Source organism: Ochlerotatus camptorhynchus, unplaced genomic scaffold, assembly GCF_037179485.1.
Source record: "Ochlerotatus camptorhynchus isolate MF236.1 unplaced genomic scaffold, CSIRO-AGI_Acam_v1.1 ptg000010l, whole genome shotgun sequence".
NCBI classification, from domain to species: Eukaryota; Metazoa; Arthropoda; class Insecta; order Diptera; family Culicidae; genus Ochlerotatus; species Ochlerotatus camptorhynchus.
Genome location: NW_027040502.1, coordinates 2,625,711 through 2,653,117, shown reverse-complemented (window position 1 = coordinate 2,653,117; position 27,407 = coordinate 2,625,711). Strand labels below are relative to the sequence as shown.

At 39.4% G+C, this 27,407-nt stretch overlaps 1 protein-coding gene across 1 annotated transcript in view; it reads right to left on the bottom strand.

The window, feature by feature from the left end:
* Positions 1 to 27,407, bottom strand: part of LOC135700087 (transmembrane protein 235) — an 89,516-nt gene that overhangs the window by 11,129 nt on the left and 50,980 nt on the right. Inside the window, exons 3-4 of the mRNA XM_065220480.1 lie at positions 1,912 to 2,062; positions 1,651 to 1,849 (exon numbers count right to left, since the gene is read on the bottom strand). Of these exons, the coding sequence (XP_065076552.1) occupies positions 1,651 to 1,849; positions 1,912 to 2,062 (350 nt within the window). The remainder of the gene's footprint in view (positions 1 to 1,650; positions 1,850 to 1,911; positions 2,063 to 27,407) is intronic.

Here is a 27,407-nt window from a genome sequence, read left to right as displayed (position 1 = left end):
TTGTAAGAAATTTTCCCAGCTACAACTTTGCTGAAGACCATTTTTTGATTAAATGCAAGGATCGAAAGTTATCAATTGTTCAATGCGCTGATGTCTTATGATCATGCTCAATCAACTGATCAGCAGGCAACATTGGTGTTTCTGGGGCGTTGAATAGGACAAAAAAATCATGGCTACTATGTCACACTGCAAAATACAGTGTTGCCTACAGAGCAGCTGCTTGATCATGTCATAAGTTTACCAATCTCTTAAATAATTAATAACTTTTTTCTGTCTCGTTTTACATAGGAACGATCTTCAGCAAAGTTGTAGCTGAGAAAATTTTCTGTAAGAATTGCTATCAAACTGTTTCGCAGCTCAATATGGAAAAAGACTAGAAGGCAATGAACAAAAAGTTGAGATTTCCCATAGTAATTTACATGTAAACTTCAAATGGTTTGTGCGAAGTCTGTTTTTAACCAAATGAGTTGTAACTTTTGGAGGCTAATCAGGACCCGATTTGAAACCATTTAAGCACTGTGGAGCGAAAAAGTCAAATTTTGCATCAGTCTAGTGTACTCCCATAGACGTAGTTGCAGAAACTTGTTATGGCTAAAATAAGTCGTATAGAAGTTTCCACAACTGATATGCGACAAGCGTGCTACTAGGGTAAGGAAACTTCTGTAGAATTTTGGGCCCTTCATGGAAGCTTCCAGAACTCAAGACGGTTCCATCAGCTTCCGGAAAAATGCAGGAACTTTTAAGAAATTCTAGGAACTTCAGGATTATTTTAGAGAATTCCTGTTTGAAACTTTGAAATTTTTTTTGTGAAATTTCAGGGGGAAAATTCAGAGAGCTTTTGAAAATTAAAATTAAACTTTAAACACATTGTTGATCCCTACAAGGATTTTCAGGAAGAGCTTCAGGACGTTTTCAGGAGAATTTTGAGAACGAATATTTTCAATACCATGCAGATAAATTAACTTTAAAGAAAAAATGCAGAAACTTTAAAAAAGGCCCAAGAAACATAAGGAATTTCCGAAAACTTCAGCATAGTTCCGAGATCTTCAGGAAAACTTCAGAGTTATTTAAAGATTTTAAAGTAGCTTCCTTAGAGAAGTTACACGCCAAATCGCCAAATTCTGCCCTTCATCCAGTTACATGATGGTCCGGTGACATTTTGGCCTGATCTTGCGAGTTGTCGATACAGCCGGGAAGTACAACAAAAGGTACAATGACAACGGAGCCCAGTTTGTTTCGAAAACCCTCAATCTGCCCAATTGTCCCCAGTTCAGGCCCATTCAAAACTACTGGGCAATTATGAAGAGGAAACTGAAGGTAAAAGGCAAAACAGCAGGTCAGATGAAAAATTGGTGGGATAAAATCGCTGCTTAATGGGTCGTATTAAGTGAAAAGTTCGAGAATTCCTTCCGAACCGGGACGAACAATTCGTTTCGTATATTTTCCTTAGAAAATAAGGAATAGTATGCACTTGAGTGAAAACCGTTCTTCAAATCCGTTAATTCAAATCCGAAATAGACCCAAATGATGTTGTTCCATTACTAAGTGGCCCATACGTTATTAATAAATTATCTAACTGCAACTTACTGAACTCAAGAGGAAAAACGTTTTTAAAGGTCGTTATTGCAAAAAGCTCAAAGTCAAACTCACCGTGGTCCAGCTCTGGTAGTAATCGTCGCCGACGACCTTTTCCTTCTCGAAGAACTCGACCGTGTGCCACAGTCCCATGGCACCGGCCGCGAGCAGACAAGCCGTCAGCATCAGGATCGCCGTCGCCGTGATGGCACCGGCCGATCGTTTCCAGCAGCCGGACAGCCCGGTCCAGAAGGCACAGAAGATGGCAACGAAGCTGAAAATAGATCTCGTTGAACGATCCTCCGGAAAGAATTAGCTGACTCCGATGGAACGAACCTGAGAATTAAGGCGGCAATGACGGAACGGGCCAAATGCAGACGAGCCATGATGTCCTCGTTGAAGCCTGGAGACGCCTTGTCCTCCTCGGTCTGAGGGAAGTAGTCAATGTTGGAGCAGTGGGTCTCTACCGGGGAGAGGTAGATGTGAACTGAAACGAGAACAAAGGGAGCGAAATTAGTATCAGTAGCAAATTGTCAAGACGAAAAACGACGACTGACCCCCATTCAATCATATGTAGCTTCATATCGGCTTTTAACAGTAACCGCCCCAATTTCGACCCGTATTTTTCATGATCGTCGTAATTTCCCATTCGTAACGCCAGGAAATCAATATGAGTAGACCTGATCGTTTGCGCAAAATCCCGTAAAGAAAGCTAATTGATTTCCCCTTTCTCGAATCTCTTTTGCTGGAAAAAGAATATATTTTTTTTTCCTTTGTTTGCTGCGCCCGTATGTGGAAATTGAAAAAAAAAAATCTGCATCCGCAGAAAAATGATTGCAGGGAACCAAATGAATCTTACTTTCGTCGGATGCAAATCTATTAAAACAGTAAAACAGTAAAACTAACATTGTAGCTATTTGTATTCGAGCCTCAGCACGATTCGATCTACATTCTTCTACACACACACAAATCTTTGAACCTCGCTGGTCCGCAGCCAAGCGTGAATCTCTTTGATGGACGATAGAAGACTGTGGCTGGAAACCAAATAAGACTGTGATGTAACTTTCGGGCTGATACGCCTACTGCGCTGCGGTTGTTCGCTGCCCTAGCTATGTCTGTCTGTGGGCGGGCGGTCGACCCCATAGCTTTTGATTTGCTTGGTCATGGAAGCTGTGGTAAATATTTGTTGGCTATTTCTCCGTTTGTTTTTCTCCTGTAGGTAGGTAGGGTAGAGCTCTACTTCGGCATAAGCGCCTATTTCCGTCATATCGAGCAGAACCAACAAATATATCAACGATACGTTTGCTACTGTGATATATTCCATTAAATGACTCATAGCTTTACACGCTCTTTAACGTAAACTTGAATGAAATATGATATGTGACGATATATATTTATGTTCATCAAATGTAACAGAAATTTACACTACTTTTTCGAACTACGTAGTTTAGTTCAAAAGCTACAAAACAAAGTCTTTAAGAACGCATAATATTTATATTTACATCCATTATTCTAAAAACAAAAGAAGCACTCCTAGCGGATCCATTCATACGTATGCCGAAGTGAACCTTATGACATTTCAATGTGTTTGAACGGAATTGTAATCCGTATGACAGAATTGTAATCCGTATGACGGAATTGTAATCCGTATGACGGAATTGATATCAAGAAGCAGACTTAGGTTTTTAACTACATCTCAACAATTTGGAACTCTTTATCAAATCTAATAAGGTAAATAGTTTTAGAAGTCATCATTGATTGAAACATTCCATTTTTTTGTTCAAACCCGATCGAGAGAGAAAGGTACACAGTTCGAAAAATTAGTGCGAATTTCTATTCAACATAATGCACATAAATGGAGCATACAATATTACATTCCATACCACCCAACAAATATTTTTTGCTGATTAAAAGCTGACTAAGCTGTTTCTTAGCTGAAGAACCATACTCTTACCTGAATAAACTCTCATTCAGCTTTCAATGTTTGTTGACATTAAATGAAATATTACAAATACTGAATGTAATCGTTAATTATTGTTAGCTATATTTCATGCAAGTTCGTAGTTTACTTGATAAGAAATACAACTTTTGACGCCTGGATGTTGACATCGCCAGTAATATTCAGATTGTGTAAAGTGCGGCTTATGCTTAGCATGACGGAAATAAGATCTTAACCCTATAGAAAATATTTGCGCAAAAAAAATGAAGAAGCAGAGCGCGTGGCAACGCACCGGAACGCGGCGCGTTGAAATTAATCTAGGCGGAAAAGCGTACCGAAAAGCAGCTGGCCGACTGTTGAAATGAATGCATGAGCTAAAAAATGGTTTCAAGTTCACCGTTTGTTTTTATAATTTTTATTTGTAGAGTTTGCGTTGATTGTGGCTCCTTGAGGGTTGATTATTCATGTGCCAGGCGATTCGTTGCGCCAGTCGTGCAATTTGAAGGGCGAAAATCGTGCATTGTTTAATTGTGATGACTGTGGGGAAAGGAACTCATCATGCAACTAGGTCCGTTTGAAGTTTGGAACTGTAAAGTCGTAATCCGTCTTATATATGTATATGTTCCTTTTAACTAAAGTGACCGGTTCCAGTTTGTTTTGCCACGGACCACCCCTTGTCTGTTTAGCACTACAAATTTTGGTACACAGTCCACGAAATGCTTCCATTATTTTTCCGTTGTCCGTGTACCAAAATTCGGCGTGCTAAACAGACAAGGTATTCCACTAAGACGCCCACATTCATCAGGATTCAGACAAAGGGTGTTCCGTGACAAAACAAGTCGAGTAGTTTTGGGGCGACCTTGTAGCCTGCGTGTTACAATTTATCCCTTTGGTTTTTTTGTTTTTTTCCGTCGATCTTGTTTTCCGTGCTGAGCACCAATGCTACCGACGTGCCAGGAAGGCAGCTCCCACACCTGGACCCTACCTATCGACCCATCAACTCATGAACCGGGGACCAACGGCTTTACTTCCCATCCGAAGGAAGGCGTGATCAGAGATACTATGCCTCAGAACATCCCGGCGGCGCCGACTGGAATTGAACCCAGGCCTGCTGGGGTGAGATGTAATAACGCTTACCACTACACCACCGGCGCCATTGACAATTTATCCCGTTTTGAGTAGTTTTTTTTCGCCGACTGTAATTTAGCCGTGTTTCACACGAGCGTGTGCGTGCCGTGTTTGTTATGTTTTGTTTTTGTTGTCATTTACACGTACTCACCACGCCTTCGTGAATAATTTTAATTTGTAAATTTTGCACGTTATTTTATTCGTTTTCTTTTGTTTTTAGTTTAGCTAGATAGAAAAAAATATCGTTTTAGAATGTATCGCGTCCCAAATAAAATAAGGCCCCAAAAGCTCCTCCCGCTGCAGAAGAAGGCGAAAACATATTCAACATGACAGTCGAGCGCAGTTGCAGGAGGACGATGGTGGTTTTGACGTAGGACTACGTCTGTGATTTCTATATGGGGGTACACTTTGTGAAAACCGAAAATGGGACATGTAACGAAATTATGAAAGATTTTGAACGCAAATAACTCAGCTGCCTCTGGACCAATTTCAATAATGTTTTCACCAATCGATCAGAAATGCTTTCGACTGTTTTTCGATTTCCAAACAGAAACTATTGAAAAAATGGTAAGTGTCAAGCATTGTCCAACAGCGTCGAAATAACTAACAAATCCACCAATTACGTTCATGCATGTGCTGCTTCCCCAACACAGTCATCAGAGAATCGTTTCTAGACGAAACATGTCGATGTAGCATTGCTGCTTCCCCAACACTGTCATCAGAGAGTCGTTAGTAGACGAAACAAGTCGAAGTGGCATTCGCCTTCGATTTTCGAGTATGTGCGAATAGGGAGGATTCAATTGCGTATCATTTTGCACACTCATCAGAACCACCAAACTTGGAAACTTTCTGTTTCTTAAATAACGTAACTTTGCCACATTCAATGATACGTTTGTTGTTCTGGATGTGAAAAGAGCATAGCAGAAGTAATCTAAATAGGTTAGTTAAGCCATGGTGATCAAAAGAGGAAATCGATAAAGAGAATTGACTTTCACCCCTCTGTTTCTAAATTCCTTAATTCAGTCCTCGTCATAGCAATGAAAACTATCATCGCACCGCTTTTGGTTCTTGGGTTACACTTGCTGGTTTCAATTCTGCTGTTCGACATTTTCGAAGGACCACCAGAAACATGAAATTACACTTTTTTCTAGGAATGCCTAAAAGTCCAATTATTCGATGAACGATTAATATTAAAGATTTTCCAAGCTATTCTATTAATTATTTATCGAATTTTCAGTTATTCGAGCGCGTAACCGACATCCCTTCTTATTACTACTCGTTTGATTTAGCGCAGTAGAGAAGAACCATGACGCTAAACAGGATCATAAGTTCACCGAAAAAAGTATTATGGCTAAGATGTATTTGGTGACACCTCTAGCCAGGCATGGTAAATCATTTGCATTCATATCATGCATTCATTTACATTCATTTGCCTCTAACTTTTTTCTTCGGCAGCATTCCGCAAAATGATGTATAGAACTTTTGTAGGTTTTGTTATTAACTACAACTTTTCTTAACAAGTCAAATCCATATCTCTTATGCATGACGAACCAGAGCGAACATAAGCCACTACTGGTTTTCAATGAATGTATTTTACATTCACTGAAAACAGTAACAAGTTCTGCCCGCTCTAATTCGTGATGCATAAGAGATATAGATTTGAGTTATGACCAAAAGTTGTAGCTAATAACAAAACCTACAAAAGTTCTATGTATCATTTTACGGACTGCTGTTGATGAAAAAAGTTAGAGGCAAATGAATGTAAATGAATGTATGAAATGAATGCAAATGATTTTCCATGCCTGCCTCTAGCCAACGTTTTCAATCTCTCCTTGATGTCTGGGGTTTTCCCAGATTGCTGGAAAGAGTCTTTCGTGTTCCCAATCCACAAGAAAGGCTGCAAAAGGACTGTTTCAAACTACCGTAGAATAGCTTCGTTAAGTGCTCCAAACTTTTTGAGTTGATTATACTCGAAAAATTGGCTCAAAGTTTTGCACACTGTATCTCGACGGATCAGCATAGCTTCATGCCTAAGCGTTCCACGACGACCAATTTAGTTACGTTCACTTCGTTCATCATTCGTGAAGTAGAACGTGTCCAATGGATACTGTCCATCAAGTAGATGCCATCTACACAGACCTCTCCGCAGCATTTGACAAAATGAACCATGACATTGCGTTGGCTAAATACGACAGGATAGGTGTTCGCAATGGCCTACTTAGGCTCTGAACCATTTGGTGGATTATTTTAACTTCTGGTTAAAATTTCACAGATGGAAAGTTATCGATTAACCCTGCTATCCAAGCGTGGTTACTTCTGACAGACAAGAAGTTAAATTTTGACAACCATGGGTTGAAAACCGGTCGATCGACAGCACGGGGATTTTCCTACATAGAAAATAACTTTTGAAATGTCACTTTTAACCACGAGTTAAATTTAACTCGGCAAATGGCTGTTCGAAACATGTCTGTCAAGATTGGAGACTATTGTCGTTTTCGTTTTTGCGGTGTAGCTACACCGGTGCTACAGTGACGTACACCGAAATAATTTAGGGTGTAGATATAGGATGCACCTTTGTTTACAAACAAATGATGTTGAGCTGTCAAAAAATCGCGCTTCTTCCTGCTTACACTACACCGGTGCTACACCGCAAAAACGAAAACGACATATGTTTCTTCATCCTTCCCCGTGACATCCGGCGTTCCCCAAGGTAGCCATCTTGGGCCATTTCTGTTTCTGTTGTACATGAATGACGTCAAAACCATGCTTAAATGCCTTAAACTATCGTATGCGGACGACTTGAAACTCTACTTCGTGATAAAAGAACCTAGTGATGCCATTTTGTAGCAGCAACAATTGGAAGTCTTCGCTGAGTGGTGTCGTATTAATCGTATGTCACTGAATGTCTCGAAATGCTCTGTAATTTCATTTGGCCCCAAGCGTTCTGATGCCACAAAGACAGACCAGCTGGGAGCCCGGCCACGCAACCGAGCATTGAAGCTGCGTTCTCCATGCGTGACGGTAGGACTAACTGTCAACGATGACAAAAGGAACGACGAACAATGATATACGGGCAGACGCCAATGAAACTATTAATATAACGTGTTCTAAGAGAAAATATTGAATTTACTAGTGAAATTTGTTGGATACTGGAATTAAAATATTACCGGTTTATTGCAGATAAATAGAAATTTGGAATAGGTAATATATAGGTATTAACGTAAAAATATTACTCAATTACTGAATATGTTTAGGTCCAGGACCATCTGTAAAGCATAGTTGAAGTGAGCAGTGGATTCGAGTAATTGGGCTACTGAATCGTAAGTAAGGTTATGGAGGAAATTAACAGTTTATTAATTATTGTACACCTATTTTAGTTTTGAAGCAACCGATAATAAAGCTGTCGAAAGTCAGAACAAGCTCAAACGGATACCCTGCTCTCTCTGATAACACGTTCGCTTCTTCATCGACTATCAAGGATCTGGGAATACTGATAGACCCCAACTTGAAATGGTTTGTGCCAAGTCAGTTTCTTACTAAAGTAATTCAAATTTTGGGAGGCTAACAAGGACCCGATTTGGAACCGTTCAAGCACTCTGGAGCAAAAATTTCAAATTTTGCATCAGTCTAATGTATACTGCCCTAATATACTGTTCGTTGGTGCGACCTACATTTTTGGAGTGTTCGACGGTCGTGTGAGCTTGAGCTTGAGCTTGAGCTTGATTGACCGCCCACGGTTGCTACTCTGTTACTGCCAGATCAGCTGTAATTACACAGAGAACCAATAGACGATGCTTGGGACTAGCAATCATCCTCAATGTGTAAAAACTGGTGATCTTAAATTAGGCAGTACCAGCGCCGGCCGCGCCCGAACACAGGTCAAGAAAGGAATGGGAAGGATTGTGTTGACATGACACTCGCTTTGATGGAAGCCGAGAACACCTCTGCACTTCCACGAGGAATCACTGGGATGTTAGATAAGAGGGTTGGGTTTGCAGCAGGGTTCGTTTTGGTAAACGATAAGCTGAATTGATGTCCTAACGATCATATAACGCGAAGGAGCTTGGGACTAAACCCACGGTCTTCTGCTCAGTAAGCAAAAACGTTTGCCACTAGGCAGACGAGCACCTTTTTAATCACCGAGTTGCTGTTATTACCATGTAGTCATATTAACAAATAAAACGATTGACGAATCTTGAATGTGGATGGGCCTGAGATTAGACTCATGATGTTCTGCTCAGTAAGCAAAAACGGTTGCTCTAAGGCCACCGAGCCCCTCATATCACATAATACCGTTGCTCAAATTTGTGTATCCATTCAAACCCGGAACCAACGACAACAACGAGTTTCGCAAAATACACGATACACAAGCGATTTTACCATAAATCTCTTTGATATGTAAGGACCTGGGACCGCGTTTTTCTGCTCAGTAAGCAGGCCACTGTAACCGACGATCTTTCAAATCCGAAAACTAAAAACTACGAAAAAGTACCTAGCCTTCATTAAGTTCCACTTTCACGCGACGTTCAATGACAGGGTCCTATCCAGGTTTACATCTGAAAAATTCAAATCTGGCCAACGCCCACCCTAAACCTAAACCTATTCTAATCCACCTGAAATGACTAACGAATGGAAGACTTTGACTACCCAGCCATGCAATAGTCTCATTCCGTGCCTTATGGAAACTTGATGATTCTATTGCGCTCATCTTTTGGCACCACCCAGGGGAGACTTGGTCCTGTACCCAATGCTTAACTTTTCTCCAGTCCACTCAGCTACTCGCAATTTCTTGTGATATAGTGGGCGGAATATTATTATATGAGACAATTCAATGCAGACGTCTTTCCAAATTTGGCAGATCGACAGGTAATCGGTGAGTTACCACGATAGTTGCTATTCAACAACTCGACAACGTCCCATCGTCAACGCCTGCTATGAGAATTTCCCATTGCATACGTCAACGAAATGACGTCATCGAGCTATCGATCAACTACCCTGGTTATCGCCTGGTACCTTATAGCACGATGCTAGGAGGCGAACCGGAAGAATCGATGAGCTACCTCTCCCCCTTTGGAGTGTTCGACGGTCGTGTGGTCTCAAAACTACCAAAATGAAACCATGCGTATTGAAGCCAACGGAAGTTCATCTGGTATGCTTTAAGGCATTTTCGCTGGAATGACCCTAGAAATCTGCCTAGCTATCAAAGCCGTTGTATGCTTATCAACTTAGAGCTTTCGGATGCGAGACGTACCGTAGGAATGGCGAGCTTCGTCGGTGATTTTCTTCAGGGAAACATTGACTGTTCTACACTGCTGAGTAGTATCGACATCAATACCCGCCGCCGTAATCTACGATCGCATGCTTTCCTGAACAACCGCCTCTCACGAACCAACTACGGATGGAATGAGCCCATGCGGAGGATGTGTCGCATCTTTAACTGATGCTACAATGTATTTGAGTTCAATGTTTCCCGTTTTAGAAATAAGTGCAGTTTCAAGAGTTTTTTAGGTTAAGGTTCCCGAGATTTGGGTTCTGAACTAGCTCATCTCCTATTGGGAAGATTTCCCAATCGCGTCGCGAGTGCAAGTACGATTTGTGTAGTGCACCGCGAATGAAACCCGGCTCCGTGGTTGCGAAAATCACTGAGCACTGTTGATAGTGTAGTGAAAAGGGGTGCCGGATCGCCATTGTGGAAAGCAGGAACTATTCGCTTCCCTGGCTAACCAAAAAGGGTCCGGTATCTCAGCCAATAGAGTCAGTCTCGCCACCGCAGTTAATCGTCAATCAGGACGAAGCAGGCAGTTCCAGAAGTGAGTTCCCCTGGGCAGAAAACACTGCGGTATCTGCCGGGGTTGCCTACGGCCTACGGTTCCGAAAAAGGAGCCTCGCTCATCCCCCCCCCCCCTCCGCTAAACGCTAAGGACCGCTGCTAGGCAGTCAAAAGTGAAGTAGGTGTAACCGCTCAGCACAATCCGTGCTTTGTAGCAGAACCGCCGCCATACCGTCGTCAAAGGGCCCCACCGAACAGCAGTAGCAACAGCGTGGAGGACAATATAAGTAGCTAATAGACGTCTAAAAATTCATTTTCTTTTTGTTGTTTTGTTTCACCCAAATCCGACCGACTTTGGGGGAAGTACCCTTCCTTGAGGCCGCCCTCACAGGCAGATAAGCCGCAACTTACAACTTACTACCAGTGATTTTAAGAAAATGAAGTATATTTTTCAGGAAGAGCATAACTAAATAATGTGACACCAGGTTATGTATCGATGAGTGAGAGTGGAAAAAGGATTGGGCAATAGATTACTCAAAATCAGAGAACCTTAGGGCAGTTCAATTAACTTCAATGAATATACCGGACTATCAAAGTAGTTCTTCGAAACTCAAGACTTTCCGCAAGTTTTAACAAAGTTTCGAGAGTTTCAGGAAAATTGCGGAATCTTCAAGGAAGTTCCATAGCCATTGAGAAAATTGCGGGAACAATTTATGTGAAATCCCGGTAGCTTCATGGCTGTTTTGAGCGCTTCACATAAATTGCGGAAACTTCTGCAAAGATCAGAGCACTTCAAGGTAATCCCATCATTTTCAGAAAAAAAACAAGAGAACTTACAAGAATTTTGCGAGATGTTCAGAGAAACTCAAATAACTTCAAAGAATTTTTAGGGATTTTAGGCAGATTCTTTATCATCAGGAAAGTTTCGAGAATATCGAGCAAGATCAAGAAACTTCAGAGCATTTTCATTAATTTCAGCAAAATTGCATAAACAATCAAAAGTCTTAAGGAATTATGGGGTTCATTAAGGAAGTTCCCAGAACTTCTTGACAATTTAAGGGACTTCAGGGAAGCACCAAAAACTTCAGATTGGTTTAGATCCCAACAAACAATTAGCTGCAGATCAGCCTTGTGCCGCTAAAAACAGACTTATTCAGCTATTAGCCTGCTAAATTGTTTGATTGGAAACTTGAGGAAGATAAGAGGTTTTATAAGACGTTCCATGAGCTTCAAGAAAGTTTATAAAACTTCAAGAAATAGGCCCGAACTTTAAAAAAATCATACAAATTCAGAGAGAAAGTGCGTCTGCCTTTAAAAACTGTCGCATTAATGGCCCTTCGCTCTTTTTCAACTTCTATTCAATTTTCATACTGCCGTACTCTAACGGAACCATCCACCTACCCTCTTCTAAAGATCATTCTCTAGCTAATAAACTATCAAACTAAAGCTTCGTGTTAGCATTTCCAACCAACTCGGAAAATCGCTAACTTCGCGTATGAAGTAACATAAAAACACTTTGAATGTTGAAGAATTAGTTTTGATAAATGAAGTGCAGTTTAAAGCGAACCTTAAAAAAATCTAGAACTCCGTAGGAAATCTTAAAACTACCTTTATTATTCGTTTTAACTTATGGATAAAAAAAGAAACCTTACAGAAGTTCCGGAAATTGTAGGAAAATCCATAGAACTCCAGTGATTTTTTTTTTCAATAACTTCTGAAACTTCACACAAGTCCATAGAACTCCCGTTGAATTCAGGAAAGTTCCGAGAGCTTCGGATAAATTGAAAAAAATCTCCAGAGAAGTTCAATGAGCAACAAGATGATGCAGCATCATTTTATGTCAAGGGGTAAGTCACTCAGCAGATTGTGCCGAAATTATATTCTACACAGCTGGGGCACATCCATCGGTTCATTTTCGGCATACCTTCGGCACAATCTCGTAGACCTCAGATTGTTATTAATAAAATGGGAGCACTGATGAACAACTGTCAGTTGTTCAGAACATTACGTGCTTTTTGATTGTATGTTCAGGAACATTTTCTAATTGAATACATATATCAGAGGAACTCAGACCATCAGTTCTCTTATAGATCTATATACGAAATGAAGGTTCTAGAGTGGGCTCAAGAGAAAGAGGCAGTTAATCAGACCTCATTAGTACCCTTAATTCTAACTAAACAAACTAAAGAAGTTTATTCATAACCCTCTATAGTCGGTCTCCAACAATGATCCCCACCGGTTCCAACTCTTTCCGGCCGAAAGGCTAGGTTTCTGGTCTGCCTTTGAGGGCATTATAAAACACTAAAACACAGGACTTTTATTACCCTATGGATCACAAATCACCTAAATTTCGCACACCGGCCATTTCCCGCGTCATCGTCAATCCAATTTATCCTTGCGATTTCAAACCAAAACATTCAAGGTGTCAGAAATACCGGGTTGCCGGGATGGGTATTTTACTAACAATCGCAGCTTGCTCTATGACCGGCACAATCGGCATACTTGCGGCACACTGACAAAAAAGATGACCCAAGATTGGTGTGCGGAGTGACCTACCCCTAGTTTTAGGTATTGTTTCGTAAACTTCACAGAAGTTTCAAGCATTGTGGGAACTTCAATTATACATTTTGAGAAGCTTCCAGTTTTTCAGGAAGTCCAGAGAACTTCGGAGAAGTGTAGAAAACATTAGATAAATTTTCGCGAAGTTCACAGAAGTTCAGAGAACTCCAGGGAAGTACAGTTTTAAAAGCTCCAGAAGAATCTCAACTACAAACAGACTACAAACAAGTTCCGAGAACATCAGGGAAGATCAAATATATTATATTTTCGGGGAAGTTCTGACTACTTCAGGATGTTCCGAGAATTCTAGAAAAATGGCGGGAGCTTCAGGAAAGATCCATGAACAGTGGAAAATAGAGGAAACTTCAGGTAGGTTAAGTGATGTTTAAGGAAGTTGATTTTAAAGCAAGTTCCGTGAGCATCAAAATATCGAGAACTTCAGCGGAATTGCAGGAACTTCCAGCAACATCAAGACAGTTCGAAGAACTTAAAGAAAATTGTTAGGAGCTTTAAACAAATACTGAACATTTCACGGAAGTCTAGAGAATTTCAAGAAAGTCCAAAGAACTTCAGGAGCTTCCAACGTCTAGAGAAATTTTCGAAAGTTTATGAAAGTTAAACATCAAGATAGTTCCGAGAAATTAATGGAAACTTAAGGATTCTAAAGGGCTACTTTATAAACTTTTGGATGATTACGGAATATCTAGAGCAGTTCAGAGAACTTCAGGAAAACCTCATGGAAACTGCGAAATCTCTCTTAATATTCTCCATCAGAAACTCTCTTATGCCTTGTTCAGACTGGAGAGTTATAACATGTTATAACGGTTGTCAAATAATTGCAACACAGAAACCTCCATCAAGATAGCTCTATAACATGTTATAACTCTGTAGTCTGAACGTACTATTAGGTACTTTGACCTAAGTCCAGTGTGAACTTAAGTCTACCTCTGTCAGTATGTCGTGCTGAATTCCAATCCAATTACAAAAACGTTCTAGAATTACTGTTGATAACCATTGCTGATAAAAAAACTACACACTCAACTTAGCTGAAAATGAAGACAACCTTAACAGATAGACCAACTACCTGCATGTATTTGAATTTAGACATAACAGCATTCTCTTGATCAAGGCAACCTCTGAGTATCGAAGTCAACATTCGTTTTTCTTCAATCGTGGCTGGATGCTCATTATCGCCTCTGTTGTTGTCAAAATTAATATTCGTCTTCATATTGTTGTGGATGATTTTGAGGATCAAATGCAAAATGAATATTTTCAATTTACACAAATATAGCGCTGAAGAACGTGCTGTGTTGGTTTTTACACACAAATCGATGGAACATTATTGCCTCATGCTGAATTGATGATAATACCAAGGTTTTAGGCTCTGGGAAAGACATATTCAAAATAATCATTTTGCCGAAATCGATTCTGTTTTTGAAAATTTTGGGTCGGATAATCAAGCACTGGTGAATGTAAACAAACGTGTATTCGTTGATGTACTATGAATTCATTTGTTCATTTCGCTCGTACGTAACAGCAAAGATTTTCAAAACAAATTCATGATCCGGTTGTGAGGCAACCATAAAATAATTATATAGCCCCTAGTATCAGTTGATAAAGTCCTGCCTAGTTTGAATGTAACGTCGATGAAACGCACTGTTGATTAAAGATTTCACGTTGCAATTGAACATTTCGACTGATCAAGCGGTGACAAATCTGGTTTCATTTCTTCAGATTTCATGAATCCACAAAGTAATCTTTACAACAATAGTGGTAGATTCAGGATATAACGAAAAAGAAAGTGATGAATTTGTATACGCACAAGCCCGAATGACATTTTTGACATCACCACCAATTATGACACATCCTAAACTCACCACGCCTGGCAGCACCGTATAACATTTCCTTTAATTTTCGGCAATAATCCTGAATGAACAGGTTTATGGTAGCCAATCCGACGCTCACCTGTACGTGCCTTAGCATTCACGAATAAATCTAGCAAACAAACGGAGCCAAAAAATACGAAATCATGGCATCATTAAAAGCCGCTTACCCACGTAAGAAGACGTGAACTGAACGACCGGTTTCCAGGCAACAAAGAAACGTACAAACTTGAACATAGATGCGTGCATGCCCCTGCTTCATAGTAAATATTTAAGGTATCGGTGCCTATTTTACCTACTCATCAGGGAATCTAACCGAACCCAAATGAAATCGTGAGAGAATGGTATATTTTGTTGCAATCACCTGTTTTATTGGTACGGAGGAAGTAAAAAGGACCTTTTCCCAAACGGCAATAAACGAAAAGGAAGTGATTGGTTGGTTCCGACAAGATTCAGGTCTCAGGATCGGAAGAATAAAGCAGATCGCATCGAACGCATCGGGGCCGGACCAAAAAGAAACCCTGTTTGATTTTCTCACACAAACGTTTGTTAGTAAGAAATTTACAGATCCGCCCATCAAATGACCGGAAACTTTGGAAACGAGACACGCAATTACACAGGTATTCAAATAATTTAGCTTTGTCATAGTTTTCCTCTACCGATTAGACTCGGTCCCATATCCAATTAAGTAGTAGAGAAAATCATTTCGAAGACCGTTGCAACGAAGAAACGTCAGATGCGTGTGGTGAATAAATTATCACGAACGTGTGCGGCACACGCAAAGTAGGCCCTCTAGGTCTACTTGATTACACTACGCGCTACGAAAGCTTTCATAATCGAAGAGAAAGTACCACCTCAGTTGCGGGAAAGACGTAGTAAATATCGCATTTTCACCCTCCACATGTCCCATGGTCCGCCAAAAATGGACGTAAAATTGCGGCCGATTACGAAACAAGTGAGTTCCCACTCGCCTTAAATTCACCACTCCGTCGTTGTCACAGTTGTCTCCGCTGCATGATGAAAAAACGTCATCCCGGCATGGCGGCATTGATTGATTGATGTTGTTTTCATTGACGTTTTTTGTTTAATTTTCTTGTTCCTTAGGTGCTTTCCTTTCCTTTTTACAGTGTATGTCACGCTCTCGTGCAGGTCGGAATGAAGCCAAAACCGGCTCTGCCGCACTCTTTCAATCGTAGATAGGTGTTTATCATCTGCAGTTTGCGTGTCTAGCCGGTGCATTCGAGGGGAAGAAATTTTTAATTTATTTAATACTGCGCCCATTCGTTGCATATCATCGATAATGGTTACTGGCAGTCAGTCGCAGTCCTGGCAGAAATTCGCAAGATTTATCGGCTATGAAAGGAAAGTGCTTATGTGGAATTCACCACCGACGCTCGTTGGTGATCTTCTTCACTGGCAGCGGATCATTGCACGAGCACGATAGGCTCATACGGCACCCCCTCGTATAAATACTGGTCGAAAATAGCTGTGCAAATCAATTTTGAGTGCTCATCATAACCATCATTAAATTTGTGCGGTAGCGAATAAAGATATGCATAATATTTCGAAATAAAACCGGGTAATGACCGGACCAGAGTTGTTAATCGATAACCGTCGATAACGTCAGCGTTAGCGTCCGCAATGGTGAATTTGCATTGCAAACGTTAAAGCAGACGCTACCGATGGTTATCGATTAACAACCCTGGGACCTCATTGCGCAAGTCGAAGCGAACAATTTTTTGCATGAACGCTTGAATAGTATGTAGGTAATCTCCGGACGGAGTGGCATACTTGAAGCGGTATTGAAGTGACGTTTGTCAAATTGACTTTAGCCTACATTCATAGGACTTGATCCAAAGTGTTACATTGCAACAGATGGCACTTTATCAGGGATAGTGAAATCCGACTAGAAATTTATAAGTATTAATATTTTTTCCAACTACACATTTTCCGTTCATTACTTTTTGAAAAACAATGTTTTTTTCAATTGGTAAATCAAAGTTGGCTCCCGTGGAGAATAGAAGAACTATGAAAGTGATGATGATTTAAAATTTTCCACGGCAGGTATACGAGTGTAATCTTAAAATGCATTTATTTTGCAAATGGAGCAGTTTTTTTTTTAAATCTGGTTGCTGCTACGGTGGTAGAAAAGCTGAAATCTATGTATAAATCTTATACTTAAAATCTTAAACAAAATCTGCACAGTTCGAAAAAGTAGTGTAAATTTCTGTTCAATATGATGCACATAAATGGAGCGTCACATATCATATAAGTTTACATTATATATCATGTAAAGTTCTGACACATTTCATGCAATGTAGCAAATATTGTATACAACAGTCCATCTTTGCAAACAACATTGTTTGCAAGTTGCTCGGTTGCGTGAAATGAAATGCAAGTCTGCGTGAATGAATGTTTACATCACAATCAAAATTCAGAATTTTTATCTGTGTGTATCTATATTATATGTCTATTGAGTAGCCCATAAGTTGCAAAGTTTTTAAATCATCATCACTTTCATAGTTCTTCGAGTCTCCACGCGGGCCAACTTTGATTTGCCAATAACAAAACAACACATTCCCATGCATTTTCTTTAATTCTCGCTACCATTCCACCGACAAACCGACATGACACTTAATTCTGACTTATGACCGAAAATCGTAAACGGCCGATTTAAATTTGCAGTGATCCGAACTGTCAAAACCATAGAATTTTTTGATCTAGATAAAAATAATTTGTTCAGAATGGATCAGACACGAACCAATTCATAAATTTTGCATGCGGTTCCATGGCTTAGCTTCATATTTCCCGCGAACACGGAGTCAGATGTCAGTAGTGTGCTTTGGTCAGAAATTTGATTGATTTTGTTGGTGACCATTCTTCCGTGAGCTCGGTTGGTAGGTAGTATCCGAGAGTAAAGTGCATGATTGAGATAAAGATAAACGAATGTTCTGTCATATAGTGGTGAATAGCACAAACTCGGCATTTTGCCACCTGGGCAGTATGGTGAGCTACTAGCACTAGAAATACTCAGAGGAAGAGATGGGCGGAGAGAATGTTTTGATCCAAATGAACTGTCAAAATCTGAGCCAATCGAACATTCCAATTAGAATTTCGCCGATGATTTCTTATTCTTACTTGAAAAAAATTGAGAGTATTGCAATCGAACAGAAATTCAACCACCTTTATGTTTTGTGTGCTTCTCAAATTGAACTAGTTTTTGGAACCAAAAACAATATTCTAACTCTATTGATTAATTGATCTTCGTTGGTTAATGAATGGCACCAAGAAATGTGCAAAAAATTGCGATGCAATCAATTATTATTTTGCACGTAAATCGAATCAAAAATAAAAGTCATTTGAAATGCTAGCTTCTAGCGAAGACTACAAATCAAGAAGACTGGCAACTCTGCCAAAAATCAGGAGACAGTAACGGCAACGCCTCTTCTGAGCAAAAGTGGAACCTGTGTATGATGGTGGTAGGTAGATAGGTAGAAATAAATAACTGTCAATTATTGGTTTTGTTATAATTGTTGTAAAAAGTGAAACGTTTCTTTCATTGCTTTATGCTGAACAACGAGTAAAATTCCAGCTGAAACTGAACAAATGCGTAAGTAAATTTGTTTTGAAAATTAAAACTATGGCAATGATGCCATTCACAATGATGGTGGGACCATCCTCCATCATTAATTTGCTATCTCAGAATTATCTTCCACTTTTCCTAAGCCCTTTAGTAAAGCATTTATGGGCATTCGTATGGTGCATTAGTAAAATGTACGGCTTTGGCACCTGGCCACAGCGGGGGAGTTAAGTTGTAACGCTCGGCAACTTGGCACAGTACTCGCAGACCATTTGAATGTAACTTTCCAATCCGAAACTGTTGATTTTATTCTCTGGAAGGAATCGGTCGATTCCAAGAATTTTTAAAGCATACAGAGGATCACTATCCGGTGGTTTCATGTTCTGACAACATCTCACATTGAAATATATTCTTTATCAATACGTACCGTTTGGGATTGCAGTCATTCAACCTTTCATATTCATTTTCTCCAACATTAGATCCTGCTACACCTTCCGTTGGATCGTGATGTAGATATCGGATCTTTCTTCTTGTTGAATCCTTGATTTTTCAGCAGCTTCCGAATGACGGGAGTGCACTCAATGGTGATGGAAGCTGCCAATTCATTATAATTGATTGCTTCCAACAGACAAAATAAACAATATATAAAAAAAAATATATTTCGGATCCTCGTTCACAAGTAAAAGTTACTTTCACTAGGTATCGATCCGAGTTTTAATCCTCTACTTGATCCACCATGACAAGTTTTTTGGAGTTGCAAAACCACCGGCTTGCTGGGATTAGGATACAAATTGCCGTGAAATTTTGTAGAGCAAAACAAAAACAACAACGAGTACCGTGTTATGATTATTCGTTGCGGTGACATTAGGTCACACACAGTCACTTTTTATGAGCAGTCTCACTAACACTTGTGCTTCAAAGTTCCACCACAAACGAAGTGACAGACGGAGCGGCTCGAAAACTTTGGTGACTAACCTGCTATTGCAATTTTTCAGTGTACCACATGGCAACACCACTACTACTGGATTGTACCACATGGCAACACTACTACTAGATTGAACTAGCATTTTAACCGAATGTACTAGAATGTTTTGGTTCTATCTCTTTCACTCTACTCAAAACTGAAATGCATAAAAAAATGACAAAATGATACGCACTCTTTGCACACTGTCAAAGAATCATTGTACACAAAATCAACTTTGTTCAAATCAAAACAAAAAAACTAACCCATCTGGTGGATGATGGCACAAGCTTCCAAGAAAATTCTATTACAGTGAACCACATTATTTTAATGGATTTCTTCGTCAGTAAGTCGTCTGTCACTTCGTTTGTGGTTCCACCTTTGATTGACAGAGGCGCTGTTATCAGTGACGTTTGACATTTGTATGGGAGAAGGGAACAGTTGCCAGTCTTCTTGATTTGTAGTCTTCGCTTCTAGCAAGAGTTGCAAGATAATTTAGGAACAAATCCTTGCTGCCGAATTGTATTTTGTTTTCTCCGCCTATCTCTCCCTCTGAGTATTTTTAACTAGCACTAGAGTCGGTATATAATGAGTCACGCCAAGAGGAAAACAGTTGACTCGCATCACGGTTTTCGAAAGATTCTCTTTCTTTTCACTTGGCAACAGAGTACTTCTACATCAACTTCAAATGACTTCTAGCGAGAAAAACAAATAGCGACTGTAGTAAATCATTATATCAGTGATTTTGTCAAATTATCTTAACAAAAAATAGTAGAAATTCTCATTACTGCTCAATAGCAAAATTATTCCATAACAATTTAATGCTCACTGCGTGTTTATGATCATTTCTTCGATTATATTTTATATTTTATGCGATACCTTTCGTGGACCTATCATAGCATCGTAATATTTGTTTACTTTGCACGATAGGTAGCTGGTTCGACAGTTCAATAGGTAGCCTTCTTTATACACCGACTCTAACTAGCACCTTCTTCAGGAAAATAATATCAGTAAGTAATGGCGACGTCCTACACCCAAAATCGTGAAGCATTTCCCGAGTCAATAAACAAAACACCCCTCCTCAAAAACCCAACTGCATCGAAAACACGCACCAACGCGATGGGAAAAGGTGGAAGATTGCTGTATTTGTTTTCTTCGGTGGAATTAAGCGTAATTAAAATTTTACCAGATCCCTACACTCACCACAGTAGTGAAGGAGAAAGATTTTAATCGACATGATTGATTCGATTCGTACTCAGCCCTGCTCCACCTCCGGTGGTAATAATCAACTGCGGTTGGATGATTACCTAATCCAAAGTAAAAACAATGCTCAAATCCATTTGTTACCGACGGGGTTGTTGATTATTTTATGACTGACTTTTGTTTTTTTCTGCTCCTATATTTGGGTAAATTTAATTTGCCGCCATAAAGAGGGTATGCCTCTGTTAAGGTGCGTACTATACATCCCCAGAGTTTTTTTTTTATGGGGCGGCAAGTGTGCATTTTTCACATTGAGCTGCATCGAATGTGATGGCTTGGGTATGTGTGCCGAGAGTGAATGATGCAATGCTTTGGTTGATCGAATTGTTGTTTTAGCGGTTATTGTTTACAAGTAACTGACTGACTCGTGTCATTTGGATGCTCATGTTGAGAATCAACACGAGAGTACTCTTGGTCTTGGGGAGGAGAAGATTTACTCACCTTATGTTTCGGTGAAGATTACGATAGACATCTTTAGTTTGCATGTCTCTGTTATGAATTATGACAGTGGTAGTAGGCCATAAAGACCTGTACCATTTATAGTCACTCACATGTATTTTTCACTCAATGGCATTGATTTTAATTGTGAAATAATTAGAGTTTTCTAAGAGCTAATTCAGTGTAAAAGTGATTGAAAAACAGTGAATCAAAGGTTAATATATAAAGGTGTTTCTTTGAGTCAAATTCATGATTAAGAACGTGCAGTCGTATTTGAATGGGTGCATCATTTTGGAAAAAGTGATAAATTTCTTAAAGGCCTCCCTCTAGTTCGATTCAATACCCCATAATATGAGTCTAGCAAGCACAAAATGCTAATGGTAATGATTGATGAAAGTTTAGAGGTCGCGCCAATGGATTGAAGTTTGTATGGAGATTTCGGTGAATGCAAGCTGAACATTGTAATAGGGCCTAATTTAATTGTTGTTGTTCTTTTTTTTAAGACATTTCAAGCTGAACATTGCATTAGGTCCTAAGTAGCATTGATCGATTCTCTTCGTCGACTTTCTATTTCGTTAATAACTTGAGCTCAGAACCGTTTCTTGATGTGTTTGTCATATTAGATGGTAGATAAAAACTTCGATCTTTGTGCTGAAAATACCTGGGAATGTCTTTACATGGCCGTGGGGACACAAAGAGAAAATCGACAAAGAGAATCTGTCAATGCTACTTAGGACCTAATGCAATGTTCAGCTTGAATTACTGTGGAGATCTCCAAGCGCAATCTCACGAACACTAAAATCCAACATCCATATATAAAAATGAAGAAGAAGAAGATCCAAAAAGGTATCGCGATATACCAACTACTTAAAAAGGTAGCGCGGTCTCACGCACACTTTTGTGCATCTGGAGAACTCTATACACTCAAAATAATTTTCACGTCAATGCAATTTTCCATCGCACTTTTCACGTAAGTGTTACGTGATTTTCATATGAAAGCACTCATTTCAGTGAGCGAGATGTTCACGGGATTATCATTTAGAAGCTATGTGATTCTTTCGATGGAATTCATAGTGGTTTTCATTGATTTTTATTCAGGTTTAAACTAAATGTTTTTCTTGATTTCAAATGAAAAAAGATCCTACAGTATTTCTTGACCATTATATCTTTATTGTGGCAGGTATACACACAGAAGAAGAAATTAATTCGAGCGAAGCTGGACTCGGGAAGGATATGGGACATATATGATACAAGGGTTTACGTAAAATGCACATATGTGTGTGCAAATTACATGCGTTCCATTAAAAAACCTAGTGAATATAAAATGACTTTCTGTTGATACATATGGGGTATCACATAGACTCTATTTGTGTCACGTAAATTTAACATAAAAGTGAAAAGAGATTGAAGATTTTTCACGTAACGTGTCGATTATTTTGAGTGTAGGAGTACCACGTACATTGCTCTAACTTTAATTGTAATTGTCCATACTATGAAAAATATTTATATCTTGCGTAACACGAGAAAGGGGCCTATCATTGTTGATCGATTTTCTCTTTCGCGAATAACCCGACTGCAAATGAATTTCCCATTCAGTGTGTTGTTTCAGGCGCAAGCTAAGATCATCTTCTGTCGAACTGCGCGCTGCGAGCGAGAAATTCATTTATGTTGCCGTGGTAAATCAAAGAGAAAGTCGATGAAAACAATCGATCAACGATGATAGGCCCTTTTCAAATGTTACGCGAAATGTGTGTTTGTCATGATAATGAGTAACAAGCCTTTTATTGTTGTGATGAAATTGGTGCTATTGCAATGTTTTCGCATTTCTATCTTTCATGATATGCTGTAAAGCTGATCGTTAGAGCAACAGGCTTTTTGGTCATTGTCATAGCAACAACATATTATTTTTTCCAGCAGTTGGACAAGTAAAACCAAAATTAGGGTGATTTCAAAATTCTTCCAAAGTAATTCCCATACAAATTTCAAACTATTTACGCGACCTCTAAACCTTCATTAATGTTTTCCATTTTTTGCACAGGCTCATATTTTGAATAATAAACAGTGCTGCCATTTATACAGATTTATCTGTATTATACAGATTTTTTAATCTTAATACAGACCCAATACAGAATACAGATTTATCACAGATTTTTAAATTACAATACAGATTTATACAGATTTTTATAAAATGCTTGAGAAAAAAAAATTCCAAATTTATAAAAACAAAATAACTTGCTCGATTTTATCAGCGTACCCCCTTCTCTCCAAAATTAATTGTTGTGCTAAAAACCATATTTTTTTTCAGTGCGATCTGCTCGAGGCGTTGCTGCGATGTGCGGTATAAGAGGTGAGGAGAAAGGAAACTAGTGGACTCTTTCGTTCTCGCGTCTTCTTACGCAGCAACAGACGTGACGTCACGTCTGCTGTTGCATAAGAACACCGTCAGAATGAAAGAGTCCACTAGTTTCCTTTCTCCACACCTCTTATACCGCACATCGGCGTTGCTGTATCTTTTATGCTTCTCTCACTCCCTCCAACGGAAAACGCCCGTCACGGTAGTATATTAAAAATATCAAATAGAAATGAACTCGTGCACTTTTTTGCATTTAAGGTTCTACAAAGGGTAAGTAATTTTGTGTTCATCACAAAGAAAACCATTTCTACTTTACTGCTTTGCTAGCAATCGTGAAAGTATCATTGAAACAGCGGTGCCAGATGTATTGCCTCTAGCAATGAATTACAATTTAATAAAACAGTTAATTGCGAAGTCTGCCTTATTAACATAGATGAGTGGATGTATTTAATGGTGGATAAATATCAAAAACTGATTAAATAAAACATAAATGACCATTTTAAACATTTTACCGGTCCAATTAAAAAAGTCACAGAAGGTTGAATTCAACACTAACAGGGTTGATGGCAGCAGTGCACGTAGCCTGTTATACACTTTCCCGCTCAGGGGTGTAAACAAACTTGCATACAGCGCAGTCTGGCAGTGCTTATGTTTTGTCTGCTACATTCTTATCCACTAGATAGTGTGACATCACATTTGCTGTTGTATTGAAATGAAGGAAGAAAAGAGATGGTTAGGTTTTCCTCACCATACCAGTTGATATTTGTGAAAAATGGGCAGTTTTGGCGTGGGGACATGCACTTCCAATGATTTTTACCAATACATTTAGAAAATGATGATCTAAGAATATTTCAAAAAGAAGAAGTAAACAAAATAATGACCCTTTGTAGAACCTTAAAACTGCTTATCAGGAAGATAATGAATAGAAACTAAAATCTCCATACATTTTCAAACGGCTTCATATCACTCTTATAAATAAGTACGGACGATATCACAAAAGGCGCAATTATATCCCGTATGGTTAGTACGATAGCCCGAATAGGTGGTTAAGCACTTTTTATGGTTATTTTGTATGCACTGTATTTGTAAAACAACAAAACATGATTAATTAAGAAAAAATCGTCAATACAGAAAATACAGATTTTTTAATAGAGTGGATACAGATTTTTTATAAAACCACCTGGCAGCTCTGATAATAAAGTAGCTGGATCTAAGAAATTTAATACTTTATTTTTTCAAGATGAAGCACCCCAATGGGGATATTATGATTGAATTATTGCTCGGCAAGCCTAGCGGCTAGCAGTTGCGACTGGACATCAAACCAAGTTGTGCATTCTTCGTACCTACGAAATATCCAAGCTTAATCACCTTTGTTTGCCTTTCTCGTACAGCGTTGGAACGAAAGACTATAAATATCACTTGAAAATACATTACAAATGTCCGGAAAGTCGAGTGTCATATGTCAATCGACTCAGTTAGAAAAGATCAGAAAATGAATCTGTGTGTGTATTTATCGACACTCAAAAAATTTGTCACATAAATTACACTGGAAAAAAAAACACGTAACCTTCAGATATTATAAATTATCTGAAAAGTACATGACGTTAGTAAAATTCATTACAAATCATATTAAAAGCAATGTGATAAGCTTTGAAACTTAGATGAAATGTATATAAATTTCAAGTGAATTTCATGTAAGATAATTTCACTTAGTTTCTACATGAATTTATAGTGTGAAAATTTCTGAGTGGTGATAGAAAACCTACACGGAGAAAAAATACTACCCAAAATTTGAGTTCTTTTGACGTAGGACTACGTCTTTGATTTCTATATGGGGGTACACTTTGTGAAAACCGAAAATGGAACATGTAACAAATTAAGAAAGATTTTGAACGTTAATAACTCAGATGCCCCTGGTCCACTTTCAATAATTTTATCACCAATCGATCAGAAATATGGCTACGCATCGATAACAATGCTTCCGAATGTTGATTTTCAACAAGAAACTATTGAAAAACTGGTAAATGACTGGTAATTGTCCAAAAGCGTCGAATTAACTAACAAATCCTCCAATTACCTACATGCATATGCTGCTTCCCCAGCACAGTCGTCAGAGAGTAGTAAGTAGGCGAAACAAGTCGAAGTGGCATTCGTCTCCGATCCTCGGGCGCGTGCGAATAGGGAGGATGGAATTGCGTAATATTTTGCACACTCATCGCCATATTCAGAACCAAACGCAAATTCTTCAAGATAACCACCATCCGTCGTCTGGCTCGCCATGTCGGTGTCTGACGTATCTCTGGTCTGATTTAAGAGGTGTGCTGACAGTGTTCCTGAAAAATGGGATCCGTGATGCTGTCACCTACACTAAACACGCCAAGCGTAAGCGGCCATGGATGTCATCTACGTTTTGAAGACGCACTCTGTTTGGTTTCGGAGGTTAAATCATCATCAACTTTGGCAGCAAAACGGCTCTTTTCAGGACCATCAAGCTTATTACAGTAAAGAGTAGGAATAGAATTCATCTGCCTGTTTGTCCATATTCAGAGCCATCGATCACACAAAATGCTCATGTAATCAAACTGGAAGCAGGGGTACAAATTATTTTGATCAACCTTGATCAACTTTGAATCGCCACGGCCGGATATTTTCGATGGAAGAAGCAACAATCTAGCATCTAATTCGACGAAGACGGCAGGAAACATATGTGAAGGCGAGTTATTTACGAAAGAGAGTGTCGATGAAGAGAATCGATCAATGTAGATAGGATCTATTGAAAAGTGACGCGAGATTTGTTTTCCGTACACGGCGAATGAGAACGACTCAAATTTGAGTTTAGTTCACTCATAATCACCAAAAGTGCAGGAACTCAGCGATGAGTTAATTCGCCTCATGTTTTCCCAGGTTTTTCCAGGATTTTCCAGGGAAAAATTCCCGAATTTGAGAAAAGTAAAGATTGGATTCACTCAGTCTATTGGTACTACTCCGCGACTGAATAAAATTTTCGTCAATTTCCTCATTTTCCGGCAGATTTTTTAGGGTTTCCACAGGAAACCATGGGACAAATTTTACTCATCGCTGAGTTCCTGCACTTTTGGCGATTATGAGTGAACTAAACTCAAATTTGAGTCGTTCTCATTCGCCGTGTACTGAGCTCCAATGCTACAGACGCCAGGGAGACAGCTCCCACACCTGGACCCTACCAATCGACCCATCAACTCAACCGGGGATAAATGGCTTTACTTCCCGAAGGAAGGCGTGATCAGAGATGTTATGCCTTAGAACATGCCGGTGGCGCCGACTGAGATTGGACCCAGGCCTGCTGTGGTGACAGGTAATCACGGTAACCACCGGAGCCGATATCTTTCAAGGTGATATCACGGCGAATGAGAACGACCCAAATTTGAGTTTAGTTATCTCAGTTATAAGAAATAAAGTGCAGGAACTCAGCGATGAGTAAATTTGCCTCATGTTTCCCAGGTTTTTCAACGATTTTCCAGGGAAAAATTCCCGAATTTGAGAAAAGTAAAGATTGGATTCACTCAGTCTATTGGTACTACTCCGACACTGAATAAAGTTTTCGTCAATTTCCTCATTTTCTGGCAGATTTTTTATGAAACCGTGAGACAAATTTACTCATCGCTGAGTTCCTGCACTTTTGGCAATTATGAGTGAACTAAACTCAAATTTTGGGTCGTTCTCATTCGCCGTGTATGCAAAAGGAAAAAAGCCAGTGTCGCTTCTTGATAGCAAACTACTCATAATGGGAGGAGTCTTTGTAGCTTTTATACCACTTGGTTGCACATCATTCTGCTTTAACCTGAAAAGATATAAAAGAGCGCTGCTGTGTGAAATTAGCTCATTTTCGCTTCGGATGGCGTGGTGAACAGCAATGCGCCAAGCGTCATCGCAAAGTTCTTCGAGATAACCGCCATCGGCCGTCTGGCTCGCCGTGGTGGTG